The sequence below is a fragment of the Parasteatoda tepidariorum genome, chromosome 6 (assembly GCF_982258835.1).
Source record: "Parasteatoda tepidariorum strain Cologne lab strain chromosome 6, Ptep-v5.0, whole genome shotgun sequence".
Lineage (NCBI taxonomy): Eukaryota > Metazoa > Arthropoda > Arachnida > Araneae > Theridiidae > Parasteatoda > Parasteatoda tepidariorum.
The window spans coordinates 52814123-52827573 of record NC_141760.1 but is presented as its reverse complement, the minus strand read 5'-3'; the positions used below and the strand labels follow the sequence as shown (position 1 = coordinate 52827573).

Below are 13451 nucleotides of genomic sequence, written 5' to 3'. Positions count from 1 at the left end.
CCAAACATTTTATTGCACCTGTGTGGACTTTAAAATTAGACTACAGAATAACTAACATAAATGCTTTAAAATGAATTGCATTTTTTTTCTACCTGTTTGGATATTAATCAAGTAATTGAATTTTTAAATTGCATAAAAATGAATAGCGATTTGAAGACCGAATTATATATAATACGAGTATAGCTCGCAAATTATTTCGCAAATCATGATTTTTAAGTAAGTTACCTACATAGGAATCGCGATTCATAGTCCAAAATCATTAAGTGTGACATTCGTAAATCATGTTCTTGAAAACCAAATCTCTTAAATGCTAACGATTTCGGATTCGCAATTCATGTAATGATTGCTCGTCGCGTGATATGTTTCCAAATTAAACTCGAGAAAGAGAAAAAATCACTTAATTACATTAAAATAATAAAAAAAACTTTTAAAAGGAAAACGAAAATCACTTTATTGAATCCGCATGACTACACTAAAATATATTGCTCCGTTCTGGGTTCCTTCTTTTCACACCCTTTCTATTCTATATCTTATTCCACAAACCTCACATATATTTCTTTCACTTGCTGACGATTCCCTTTTACTTGTACTTGGTGCAGCTGGGTTAAGACATTGCAAACGGATGATTGGTTAAAGAATTTTTAGGTGTGGTTTGATGATTGACATCAGACTAGCGCAAATCGGGAGCGCGGACGTTGAGAAAGGATTATAAGGGAAAATTAAGGAAAATAATACAGAAAATATAGGAAAAAATAGGAAATATAGCAATTTTTCTAGATTAATAGGAAATATAGGAGCGCTGCGAGGCCTGCAAATTACTTGGTGTTTAACTGGCCATAAAACAGATTTTATTAATCAAAAGCCAGATATCAAAAAGTTACTGACCATTTCAAGTCTTTTCAATCGCATCTCTACCAATTGCTAAAGAAACTGTTTATTCTAAAACCCAGTGCCTTACTAGAGAGCCAGAAATAAGTGATATGGCAAAATTCCCATATTGCAATGCTCTAGGTTGCTTATTCTTCCTTTGCAAACATTGAAGATTTGATATCACTTATGTGGTGCTTACATTCAGCCAATTTCAAACAAATTCAGGTTTTGCACACTGGCATTTTCTACTTTGTTGCCGGTCTTGTTTACCCTGACTTTTTCCGATATTCCAGGTGTGTACCACTATAGAGTGTAAAGACTATTTTCTGAATTTATGAAAGAAAATAGATTAAAAAATTATATTACTTCTACAATCTGAATCAACTATAGAAAGTTGGTTCAGCCCCAATTTCTTCAGATAATCGAGGTCCTACTGTGTATAGATATATTTCTTTGTAATGTCAAATGACGGCAAATAAAAGAATACTTTACCGAGTCCCTGGTCTTTTACTGGAGTCTTCTGCTTCCATGGGCTCCATTATGAGCTCTTTAAGTCTTCCAAGTGTGTTAAATACTTCTGAACTACTTAACTAACCAACTTCTTGAATAACAGCTTTATTCCAGCGAAAAATTCATTCCTATAAATAAAAAAATACCTATCTAGACGTTTTGTAAAAGGTCCCGTTTTTATGAGATCATAAAAAATATACTCCTAAATTTCTAAATCTAAAATTAATGTGTAATCAAGTAAGTGTGCAATCAACCAGGGACCTTTTTCTGAAACTATATATGGTTTTTGTAATTAATAATAAAAATTATAATAAGTTCAAAAATGATGAAAATTATAATAATTTTCAAATGTTTACGGTACATGAAGAAACAATTTACTACCGTGTCATTACACTATAGTAAGAACAACGTTACATACATCAATTTACAAACGTGCCAATAGGGATGATAATACAGTAAAGTTTAAAATGAGAGTAAATAAATGGCAGGCTTTTTTGATTTAAATAAATTAGAAATTTTTTTCACCACTATTTATAAAACATTTTTTTATATGTTATGAGATTTATATGTTTGGAGAGTTATTTTCTTTATATATATGGGTGATTCTCACGAAATATGACAATTCACTATCCCTTGCTCCAAGATCTAATACTATAATACTAAAAGAATTTTTATTTTTTTTAAATTAATAGCATTGCTGTTAGCATTTTAAAATGATTTAGCACTAGCATTGATGGTTTTGTATAGTTAAAAAATTTAATTGAACTTCAAAATTTCATGTTTCTTGCATGTCACAAACAATGTTTCCAATAATAACTAGCTTCAAAACTTCCCATAAATTTTTCAATATCTAATTTTTTTTTTAATCTCAACTGGTGCAAGCATTTCTAGAACATACGCAGAGGGTATTATTTACAAAAACTTCGTTACCAAAACTTTATTTACAAAAACTATTCTGTACATATCAGGAACAAAAAATTTTTTTAATCTTTCTACAGTGAATAAAAAGAATTAATTTAAGCAATTTATGGTCCATTTAACAAAAAGGCTTAAGTTGAGTTACTAACTATTAACTTAAAATGACTGTTTTTTAAACTTCTAAGCTAATATGTCATTTTCTTGGCATTCAAGATTTGGTGAATTTCTGTTTTATTTTTTTTCTCAAGCAAATGTCAATAAACTACACTGCTGTCAGTAAGATATTAATAAGTATAACTTAAGAAGTATACAAAAAAAATTTTAGTTTATTTTGAAGACTTTAAATTTGAAGAAATTTTTTGGTTCGAATTGGCATGTTTAAAAAGAATCACCCTCAAAACTATGTTAGAAAGAAATAATATTTATACATAAGGGAAATCAAGGTTAGTTGATCCACTTTTTTTAAGCTTTTATTTCTTAAAACAATTAACTGTATCGATATACAAATTTACAAGACAAATTATCTCTTCTCCCCAATGTTTTTTTGTTTCTTTTTTTCAAAAAAAGTTTAATTTAAACTTTTTTATATTAACTTAAAGAAGAAAAAAAACTAAGAGAACAGAGAGTCAATTATCCATAGATTTTTTTCCCATAGTCTTTGAGTTGAAGAAAAACTTTAGGAGAGACCTTCAAAACCTCTCCCAGCGCCCGGGCAAACCTCTGCATCGAATGCGGAAAAGGACAAATAAGGAAACAAAAAATATTAAATTCAAATGTATTAAAAATATTTGTTTGAGACACCTTAGAGAGCTCATTTTAACCATCTTTGAAAGATATTGTCAACCTCATGCTGCAACCAAAGTGCACTAAAGACGATACTATCAACGATTTATTTTGAGAGCTGAAAGTTGAGTTAGAAAAAAAAGTTTTTTTAGAAAATCTAAGCATCCTAAACAAACACCTTTTTCTCATTTTTAAAGCTAATTTTTGAGATATAAAATTAAATGCAAACTTAAACAAAAAAAAAACAATTCTTATTTATTTAATATAGTTCTATCATTCATAATTGGTAAATTTGTATTTTTTACATTATAAACATTTTTACACTTAATTTGTAAAGGTCATTTCTATAGACGTTAAATTTTATTCATCAATCCAGTTTCCATAGCACCAACACAAGTGGCATTTAAATTAAGTTCAATTTGCAATATTAGCAAGGTTGTCAACATTTGAACAACAATAAGAGGAGCATTTCTTCCAATTCGTGAGCCCCTTTTAAAATTAAGCAAAATAAAACTAAATTTATTAATACATTTATTTAATAAAAGAATTTAATTATAATAAAAATTTAAAATTGTCAAGTTTTTTTTAATATTAAAAATATTATTATGAAGATATTTTTTCAAAATCTGCACAGCAAGTATAGTTTGTTCACCAGGAGTTGGTACTTGGCTCCGCCTTCATCACATGGTATGCGACGATACTATTTCGCTATTTTTGGGAGAAGGATGTGAACAATCCTGAACAAGGTTGCTATTTGGCAATCATATGATAAAAATATTTACTTCGCAAACTTTATGTCAATTTTTTTAACAATAAATATTTCATAAATTTGAAATTTCTTTTTCATTCTTTTCTATTGGCATTTTTAACCATTATAAGAAGTTTGGAGCTTACAGTTACTAGTTTGCTCCAATCATAATGCTTTAATACATCTAAAACATACAATTTTGCATTTAAAGTTTTCTTAGACACAGACACATTTGCTTTTTCTTCACTTATAATTCTGCCTGAAAGGGATAAACTTGTCTCAATGTCTGCACTACTATGAGAAGCAGACCAAGACATTTCGACCACCTTCTGTACAATTAAATATTTTGTCTGGCCAAGAACATCTTTAATTTTACAAGCAATGATCATTTCTAATATAGTGATTTAAATTAAGTTTTTCAATTGGAATACATGCCATTGCCTTTATAAGCATAGATATATTGTGTTGATAATCACTTAGTAATTTTAACAATATTTCAACAACTTTCTTCATTATAAATTTTTAACATTGCAAAAAAATTTAAATATTTTAAATTTTTTCCATAATTTCTAAACAATTTCTCAGCAAAATATTATCCCATGATTGAAAAAAAATTACTTATTGCACTAAGCAAAAAAATCTTCTTAAATAGTTTTTGCTTAATTTCCTTCATACAGCAATAACTGTAGTTTCTCATATTATATCCTTTGAAAACAAAAGGCCTTTTTCTTCAAAAGCATTTCTAAAATCTTCCTTTTCAGTCGCTGAATTCACAAATTCTTTCTTACAAAACCTGTTCATAAGGGTTAATAATAAGTTTTCCAATTCAACATATAATGCTTCCTCTCACAGAAAAAAAGAGAATTGAAATTTGAATGCAATTCTATTCTACTTGCAATGAAAAGCAATTGTACTTTCATAGTTTTTATATGTAATAAACTGACAATTCTTTTACATGAACTTGTTTATAACTGTGTTTAAACTTGTACACTATTAACCCTTCCTGGGTGGAATGTATTCCAAGAAATGATAACCTAATTGCACAAGTATCTGCACAAGGCACCCCTTGATGTCAAAAACCATATTAATGAACACTTTATGAGCTTATGGAGAGAATTTTTTCTCTTTTGCTAATCCATTCTCTTCATTTCTCACAGGCCATTCAGGAAAGAAAAAAAAGCTACTACAATGAAATCAGAAACTTCTACTATACATGTCTAATGCTCCTGAAAAGGTGTTACTGATGATGTGCCAGTTGCATGTTTCTACTTGGAGGTCCCTTTTTAAATTTTATGTTAAAAATATTCCATTTTATAAATAAAAAAAATTCATAAAATGGAATATTTTTTTAAAAAAAGTGACCAATTATTTACTTTTCTTCCCTTTTAACCGAAATTAGTGATTTATCTCAGACAAACATGAATTTAAGTGACTTGTTGTGAATCCAGAAATATTAAAGGATAAATGTTTTCCAATACAATAAAGACTTTTTTTGAGCATTTAAAAGTAAAATTGCATTTTTAAAGACTAATAAAATAAGTTCCAGTTCTCAAAAATAAAAGATAGCCATTCTTACAGCACACATTTAATTATTCATTGAATTTTACTAAAACAAGTTTTTAAAACTAAGTGATTTTATATAATAAAACATGACACAATAATTTAAAATAATACATAGCAAATTAAATTTAATAACACAACAGTATTGCAATGAAAAGCCTCGAAACCTAAAATTTCCTTAGCGAGGTTAAGAAATAATATCTTTATGCTAGGGGTGCTCAACCTGCGGCCCGCCAACCCTCGATGGGCGGCCCGCGGCCGCAATCTGAACAAAATGAAAAAAAAAAAATTAATATTTACTTTTGAAAAATAATAAAAAAATTCGGTAATTTAAATTTACACTTTTAAGTTTTTGACGCACCCAATCTCAATCAATGTAGTTTTTCGATGGTTAACGCTATGGATTTAGCATAGTTTTAAAAATCCCAATATTTTTAATACATCATTATTACGATTTACGAATTTAAATTACCACTTTTGACGCCTTTCCTATGCGCCGATTTCATCGTAAATCCAATGACTTTTCGGTAGTTATTGCTACCCATTTTCAAGTAGTTCCTGAAATAGCAATTTTTGAAAGTTATGAAGCGCTTTATTTGTGCAAACTTCGTGGAAAATCTAAATGACTTTAGATCCTTTATTCAACAGTTATTGCTGCACATTTCCGCCCGGTTTTTAAAACTTCGATATTTTAGCACGATATTATTATGAATCGCGAGTAAAGAATCGCTCATTTAGATAGCCATTTTTTGACATGGCTTATTTGCAACGATTTTATCGCAAATCAAATTATTTTTCAATCGTTATTTTAGAAATTATTGCTACACATTTCTACAAGGTTTTAAGAGTACCGATATTTTTTGTACGCTATTGCGACATTTTAATTTCAAATCCCGCATTTAAATTACATAACATTTTGACGCACTTTATTTACTCCAATTTCATCTGAAATATAAAAGTATTTAGCTTAATGTTTTAGTAGTTATTACGTTTTCCCCGTGATTTAAAAAAATTCTGATATTTTTAATACTATAGTTTGACAGCAAGCGAGTTTTGAATCGCGCATTAAAATAATTATTTTTTACGTGCTCTGTTTGTGCCGATTTTATCATTTGCGTTGTACCGTACCGATTTTAACACGCATTCTTTAAGAGGAGCAAGCGAGTTTTGAATTGCGCATTAAAATAATTATTTTTTACGTGTTCTGTTTGTGCCTTTTTTAACATTTGCGTTGCACCGATTTTAACACGCATTTTTTAAGAGGAGCAAGCGAGTTTTGAATCGCACTTTAAATTTTTACGTGCTCTGTTTGTGCCGATTTTATCATTTGCGTTGTACCGATTTTAACAAGCATTTTTTAAGAGGTTTTTCGAACATGTTTTTTCTTCTTTCCCGTTATAGCTGCATTTTTATTTGAGATTTAGAATATACCTGATATTTTCACACAATATTACAACTCGTGAAATTCGATTCAGTTTTAATTTTTTTTTCGTAACTTAAAAAGTAATTACGTATCTTAGCCAAATCAGCACCTTCCCAGGGAAAAAAAACGAGATGTGTACATTTATATTAAACGCGGTCCGTTTTGCAAAAAAAATAATTCAAAACACGGCATAATTCGTTAGTCCCATGAACACGTCCAAGTTTAACAACACACATCGAACCTATTCTTTTTGTTGTCACATGTAATTTAAAAGTCCTACACACACATCGTAATTTGTATTTACGCTATCTGAAAATTGCGCATCGCATTTCGTATTAACATTAACGAGATTAAAAAATAATCCATCGCTTTTCGTATTTACGGGATTTAAAATCACATATCGCGATTCGTGTTCTGGCGTTTAAAATATCATCCGTTGCTACTTTTCTCGCAATTCATATGCACGCGTTTTAAAAACCATATATCGCGATTCATATTCATGCATTTTAAAAATCAAGTGTTGTGAGTAGCCTTTTCGCAATTTAAAAGCCACATGATTCGTATTCACTCGATTTGAAAAACAAGCATCGAGTTTTTTATTTACGCAATTTAAAAATCACACATGGCAATTCGTATTCAAGCAATTAAAAAATAACACATAGCAATTCGTATTCAAGCAATTAAAAAATAACACATCGCTATTTGTATTTCCGCGATTTAAAAACCCAGAAAGGAAGAACACCATCTAGGACAAATTCCAAAACTGATTATGTTATTTGCTCTAAGTTTAATACTACCCACAACAACAGCTTCTGTCGAAAGACTGTTTTCCAGAATGAATTTGGCCTGTTCAAAATTACAGAGCAGTCTTTAAGCAAAATCATTACATTTTCATTTAATGGCTCAAAAAATATCACATGATCAAGTAGATAAAATTATCAGAATATTCAAAAATTTTGCAAATTACAGTATAACCATTAAGAAATTTTTTAAACCATTTTCTACCTTCTTGGAGCATTTTATATCATTTGTGATTATATGCTGGGAAATGATTTGTACATCATTAAATTTTAACTGTATAAAAAATTTAATCAATATGAGTTTCGTAAAGTTATCAAAATTTTATTGATTGTGTATTAATTGTAAATAGTAAGTGTCGTGTTAGAAAGATATTCGTCATAAAAAGTTGTAAACAAGTATCTTAATAGTTTTTATTATTAAGGAATATAGTTCCTTAAAATTTTATGTGTTTTCTTTCTTTCTTTTTCTTCCCTCTCTCAGCCTCTTATTATTAATTTTAAAAAAAAAAATGTCTGAAAGTTTAAGTACAAATCCCTAATAAATGTTAAATCTTATTTTCCACTTAAGGGGTTTTGTTTTAGTTTTAATCATTTTTAACCCTATAAACTTTCTTTAAATCAAAGTATTTAACTTGAATTTATATTAATAACCAGAATATTTATTTATTTGAAATTTAATTCTATGAAGAAAAAAATTAACATTAAAATTTATGTTTAAATGGACTTTTGTATTTTGTAATGTGATAAAAAAAAATCTCAATTTTTCCATCATTTTTTAATTATATCTAAATTTTTTCTGATAAATTGATTCTGATTTTCGAATTCTGTTTTCCTTCTTAAGTAATCAGTTTTGCATTTTCTAATTTTAAACGTTTTAAAGTATTGTATTTTCTGCAAAGGTTAACCGACAAAAAGAATTTAGTGTTATATAAACAATGATGTTTATATAACAATCACCACCAACAATTGCTTTCAATATGTCAGTCTAAATACTTTGGCATGCGGCCCTTCATTGGTCAATCTGCTGTGCATGTGGCCCTTCACTGAAAAAGGTTGTGCACCCCTACTTTATGCATTTTTATTTATGAACATTTGTTGGATATAAAAAATATTTTATCTCCATTGGAATTGCATAATACAAATTTAATTCATTACAAAACACTAAGACATTAAAAACACAGATATAAAAACTCGCAGCAGTTAAAAATTTTGATTTTAATCATAAGTCCTTAAAGAGTAGATAATTAATATGTAATAAAATTTAATAGTTTTTTTTTAATGAACTGAACTGCAAATTTTACTTTTTTGTGTAATTTTTAGGTGTAGGAACAAGATATTCTTAAAACGTTTTTTTTTTTTTTTTTGCCTAGATATTTTTAGTACTATATTCTAAATTTTTTTCAGTTAAAAGATGAAAAGCAATATCTCTGATAAATTTTATAATTTAAATATAACTAATAAATGAAACTAATTTAATGTAATTTTTATAAATAAATAATCTTTGTAAAATATTAATAAAGCTCATTTGTAGAAAAGAGGAATTTATATTAATTTATTTAAGTACTAGTAGTAAATATTTCTTAGCTTCTCATATTCCAGCTACAAATAATTTTCTACAAATATTTCTCAGCATTAATACTTGAAATTTTGTTACTCTTAATTTCAAAGCTATGCAAATCTAATTTTCAAAAAAGAATACTGAGAAGATTCTTCTACTTCCAAACAAAAAATGTAAATAAATTTAAATTATCATTTGTAATAGTATAACTCTATAAAATAACAAAAAGTATGCGTAGAATAAACATTCTCAAAATTATTTCAATGATCTAACCTACCTGGAATAAAATGTACCCATGTTCTGGGTTTCAAAAAAGTATTGAATCCTTATCATGTAAATCTATATGTATGCTAGCAATTATAAAATTAAAGACATAACTTTAAAAAACAATTGCAAATTTACTGCTGTATTTTTATAAAAATAGAGCAGTAAATTTTAGAAAGCAAAGTAGTAAAGTTCAAAAAAAATAAATAAATAAAAAAAAAATACTTCGAAATGCTTAAATACAATTTATTAAAATAGAAATGGCACTTTAATGTGAGCCATGTGATTCTTTCGAAGGATTTGTAACACTAGTGGTCTAATATGTTAGTGGTAAAAAAAAAATTTTTTAATACCACAATTATAATTGAGATGAATGAAATATGAGAATGAACAAAATATTGAATGGAATATTGTGAAGAATGAAATATTTTAAATTCTAAATGAATTCTTGGTTTACACACAGGGAACTGTGCAGGTCAAATTTAATACTGTTTAGCAGTACCTTCAAAAATTCAACTTTAGGAAAATGATAGTTTCACAAAATAAATTTTCTTTAAAAAAAAATTTATGCCATAAAAAACGATAAATCCATATTTTTCTGTTGATTTTTCGATTTTCACAAATTATGTCTAAATTTTCATAAAATAGGTACCTCTCAGAAAAACCTAGACAGACACCTGATACATATGCTAAAAATGAATAAAGATTTTCATTGCTATAAATATCTAGAATTTTTAGAAGAGAAATATAATTTTTAATTCTTGAATTTGGTCTTTATATTTTGAATGGAAAAGTTTGATGAACAATAATTATAGAATTTTTTATAAATGCATATTTTTTTCATAATTTATTCAATAAATTGTTATTGAAAAAAAAAATTTTTTTTTTAAACTTTGCTACTTTCTTCTCATTGTCATTTTTATATAAATAATTTAATTTAAACAATCGAAATATTAAACTAATTGTTGATTATTGATTGAATATAAATGTAATTATTACTGGTTAAAAAAAATTCATAGCTCTCAGAGCCCTTGCGTTACAAATTACTGTTATGCAAGTTATATATTGTTTTTATAATAATGCTGAGTTAGAAGTTGAAAGAAATATATTGACCATTTGATGGGAGCAAGTTGAGCTCTTTTAAAATTCAGGCATTTAATGGATCTGATAAATTTATAACATGCCTTTCTTCTACAAACTACAAGTTGCTTTAGTGATGACATTTGCTTTTAAAAGTTGAAGTTAAAATGAAAAGTGAAGTGCTAAGGATGAGAAAAGTGAAAAAAATTATACTTATTGTTGAATTTTAACTAAACTTCATACATTCTTAAAAATATGGGTTTTAAAAATAAGCTTAAAGTTTAAAAGGACATGGAATGCCTTCATAATTTTTAATTGAAGTTAAATATTGAACTTTGAATTTCTTTTAGTGAATGGTGTAGTTAAGTAGGAAATGCTAAAAATTTTTATATATCTCATAATTGACTTGCTCAGTATAATATTCCTTACTTCAGAACATTCAACCATTATTTGTAAAGGAACCATATTATTTAATATAATTACACACAAAATAATAGAAATTATATTGATCTCCCACTCTAACTCTTTTGTATTTTTTCTTACAAACCTAAAAAAAAAAAATTTATCTTTCATAGGTTCAAAAAAATTATTGAACAAATTCTAAAAAGGAAAACAAATCTTAATCTGGTTATTTATTCCATAACATCTGAAAGCAACAGACTTCTTACAACAGAGTTTCAGTTGAACTAAGTTTCACTCACAAACATTTTAAACTAAAAAATATAACATAAACATCTGAATAATTTAAGAATTAAAATAAATATCATTTGGATATTTTAAAATAGACTTTTACTAAGAGATAAAAATAAACAAAATTTATTAAAGGTAAAGTAAGAAACTTTTCAATATTAATACCTCTTTTTTAATTTATCTAGGAATCAGACTCCAATTTGCAGGCAAGAAAATTACCATCAGTTACTTGAAGTCAAAAGCTAAAATGAAATTTAAAAAAATAGAAATAGGTAATTTTCCCCTAATTACAAAACAAATAAAATTTAATTAAAATATTAATTCAGGGTCACAAAATAGAGAAAACATAATTTTAAAAGATAAATAATTAAATACAATAAATTAGGAGAAAAATCAACAAAATATTTATTTTTGTACAAAACAAGATTGAAATGTTTTTATGGTATCTGTGATCATGCTAAAGAAAAAAAATTCTAATGTCAACGTAACTTAAGTTCAGCTTCCCGATATTACATTATATTAAATGACATTTGAAAAGCTTTATTATGGAGCAGATATAGATATAAAAGATCATTAAATTGGACATGCTAATCAGGAAGTTTAAGACATCTGACATCCGCAATAACAAAAGCTAATAAAAAAAATCCCACCCACACATATTACTAGCACGGATTGTTCTTTAACAAACTACATAACTATTTTATGATCACTAAACTAATATAAAAAATTTTCTTTATGACAGTAATTTCGCTAAAATAGCATTAATTACAGTAAATTATCCATATTATCATAACACAGTTAGTTTAAAGTCGCATTTGCACGGTTTAATATAATAGTAAGAAAAGAAAAAAAATTTGAAATTGACACTTAGTACATACAAAATGTAATTTTTATAATAATAATTCATCGAAATTCACAACACTTTATTTCTAACAGAGATATAAAGCAAAATTCAATGCTTTTGAACAAGATTGCTTAGAAAAAAAAACAACCGACAGACACTTTGCATTCTGTTGCCAATTGCATAATTTTCAAGTGAAAACACTGCTGGCTGTCAAGCTAATTTTTATATGCTATGTTCATACTGCCCTACGGTGACGGGCCATTTTTATTGATGCGGAATGACTGAGATTTCATTCCAGCTGCCGACTCACAGTTCCGTATCTGATGAAACAGATTTCTCATGCAAAACGGCGATTTGCACAATTTTTATCACTATCGGAGAAAAACCTTAAAATTTCCCGTTCTCGTCAGCGAACTGAGCTGCATAAATCATTCAGGTCCCATACGGATCATTCAGATTGAATAAAAAACAAAATGTGGAAACAAACAATGATGCCTGAATACTAAAGCATTTCTTTATTAAAAAATTTTCTATCAGAAAGTGTCTTGAAGGATTAAGAAAGCATAAAAAGTACACCCTAAAAAGTTTAAGAGCAAACAGGGCCACTCTCACTAAATGCGAAAAAAATCGCATTTGCGAATTTGGAGATAAACAAATTTCTGATTGGCGCGTTTTTCATAGAGGGTATTTTTTTTCATATTTCACCAATCAGGTTCGAATTCGCATCTACGAATTCATATGCGCGAATTTTTCGCATCCACTGTGAACCAATCCGGCCGACTGCTCGGTAGCCAAATCTTTCACGCCTAGTCAAAGTCAGTGGATGTGGTACAGCAGGGCTCGAAAAACCACCCGTCCGCCCGTCCTCGGCTGTCAAAAATTCCCTGCGGACAACAAATTTCTCGAATCCGACGTCCGCGCAGACGGCCATTTTCCCATTAATATTCGTGATACATTTTAAATTTTTGTTATCTTGCAAGAGTCTAGCATCTCACTTCTAAAATGACCCTCTAATCTAGAAATACAGCAACATACTGCGCATTGATGTTTTCTCTGTCTGGGAGTACTGCAGTGGTTGAAAGAGGCTTTTCAGCAATGAGCTTACAAAAAAACACATTACGTACTCTTCTTAAACAAGAAGCGTTAAACGCAATTAGTAACATCAACCTAAATGGAAAACACCTTTCATATTTCTGTGCAGAAACCTCTTTAAATCAGTGAATTGATTGTGGAACTGGCTAACGTCATATTTGTTTCATTTAAAAAACGAAGTACCCTCGGATAAATTGACATTCCAGATAACTTGACCTTTGTCATTTAAATTATTTCATAAAAGAAAGAAATTATTTCATAAAAGAAATACTAGGTTTTACTATTAGTAACCTAGTATTTGTAATCCTAGT

General features: G+C 28.0%; 1 protein-coding gene across 1 annotated transcript in view; it reads right to left on the bottom strand.

Annotated features, from left to right (window-relative positions):
* Nucleotides 1–12228, bottom strand: part of krz (beta-arrestin protein kurtz) — a 45837-nt gene extending 33609 nt beyond the window's left edge. Inside the window, exons 1-3 of the mRNA XM_016065476.4 lie at nt 12083–12228; nt 11370–11446; nt 1363–1508 (exon numbers count right to left, since the gene is read on the bottom strand). Of these exons, the coding sequence (XP_015920962.1) occupies nt 1363–1409 (47 nt within the window). The 5' untranslated portion in view covers nt 1410–1508; nt 11370–11446; nt 12083–12228. The remainder of the gene's footprint in view (nt 1–1362; nt 1509–11369; nt 11447–12082) is intronic.
* Between the last annotated feature and the right edge of the window lie 1223 nt (nt 12229–13451).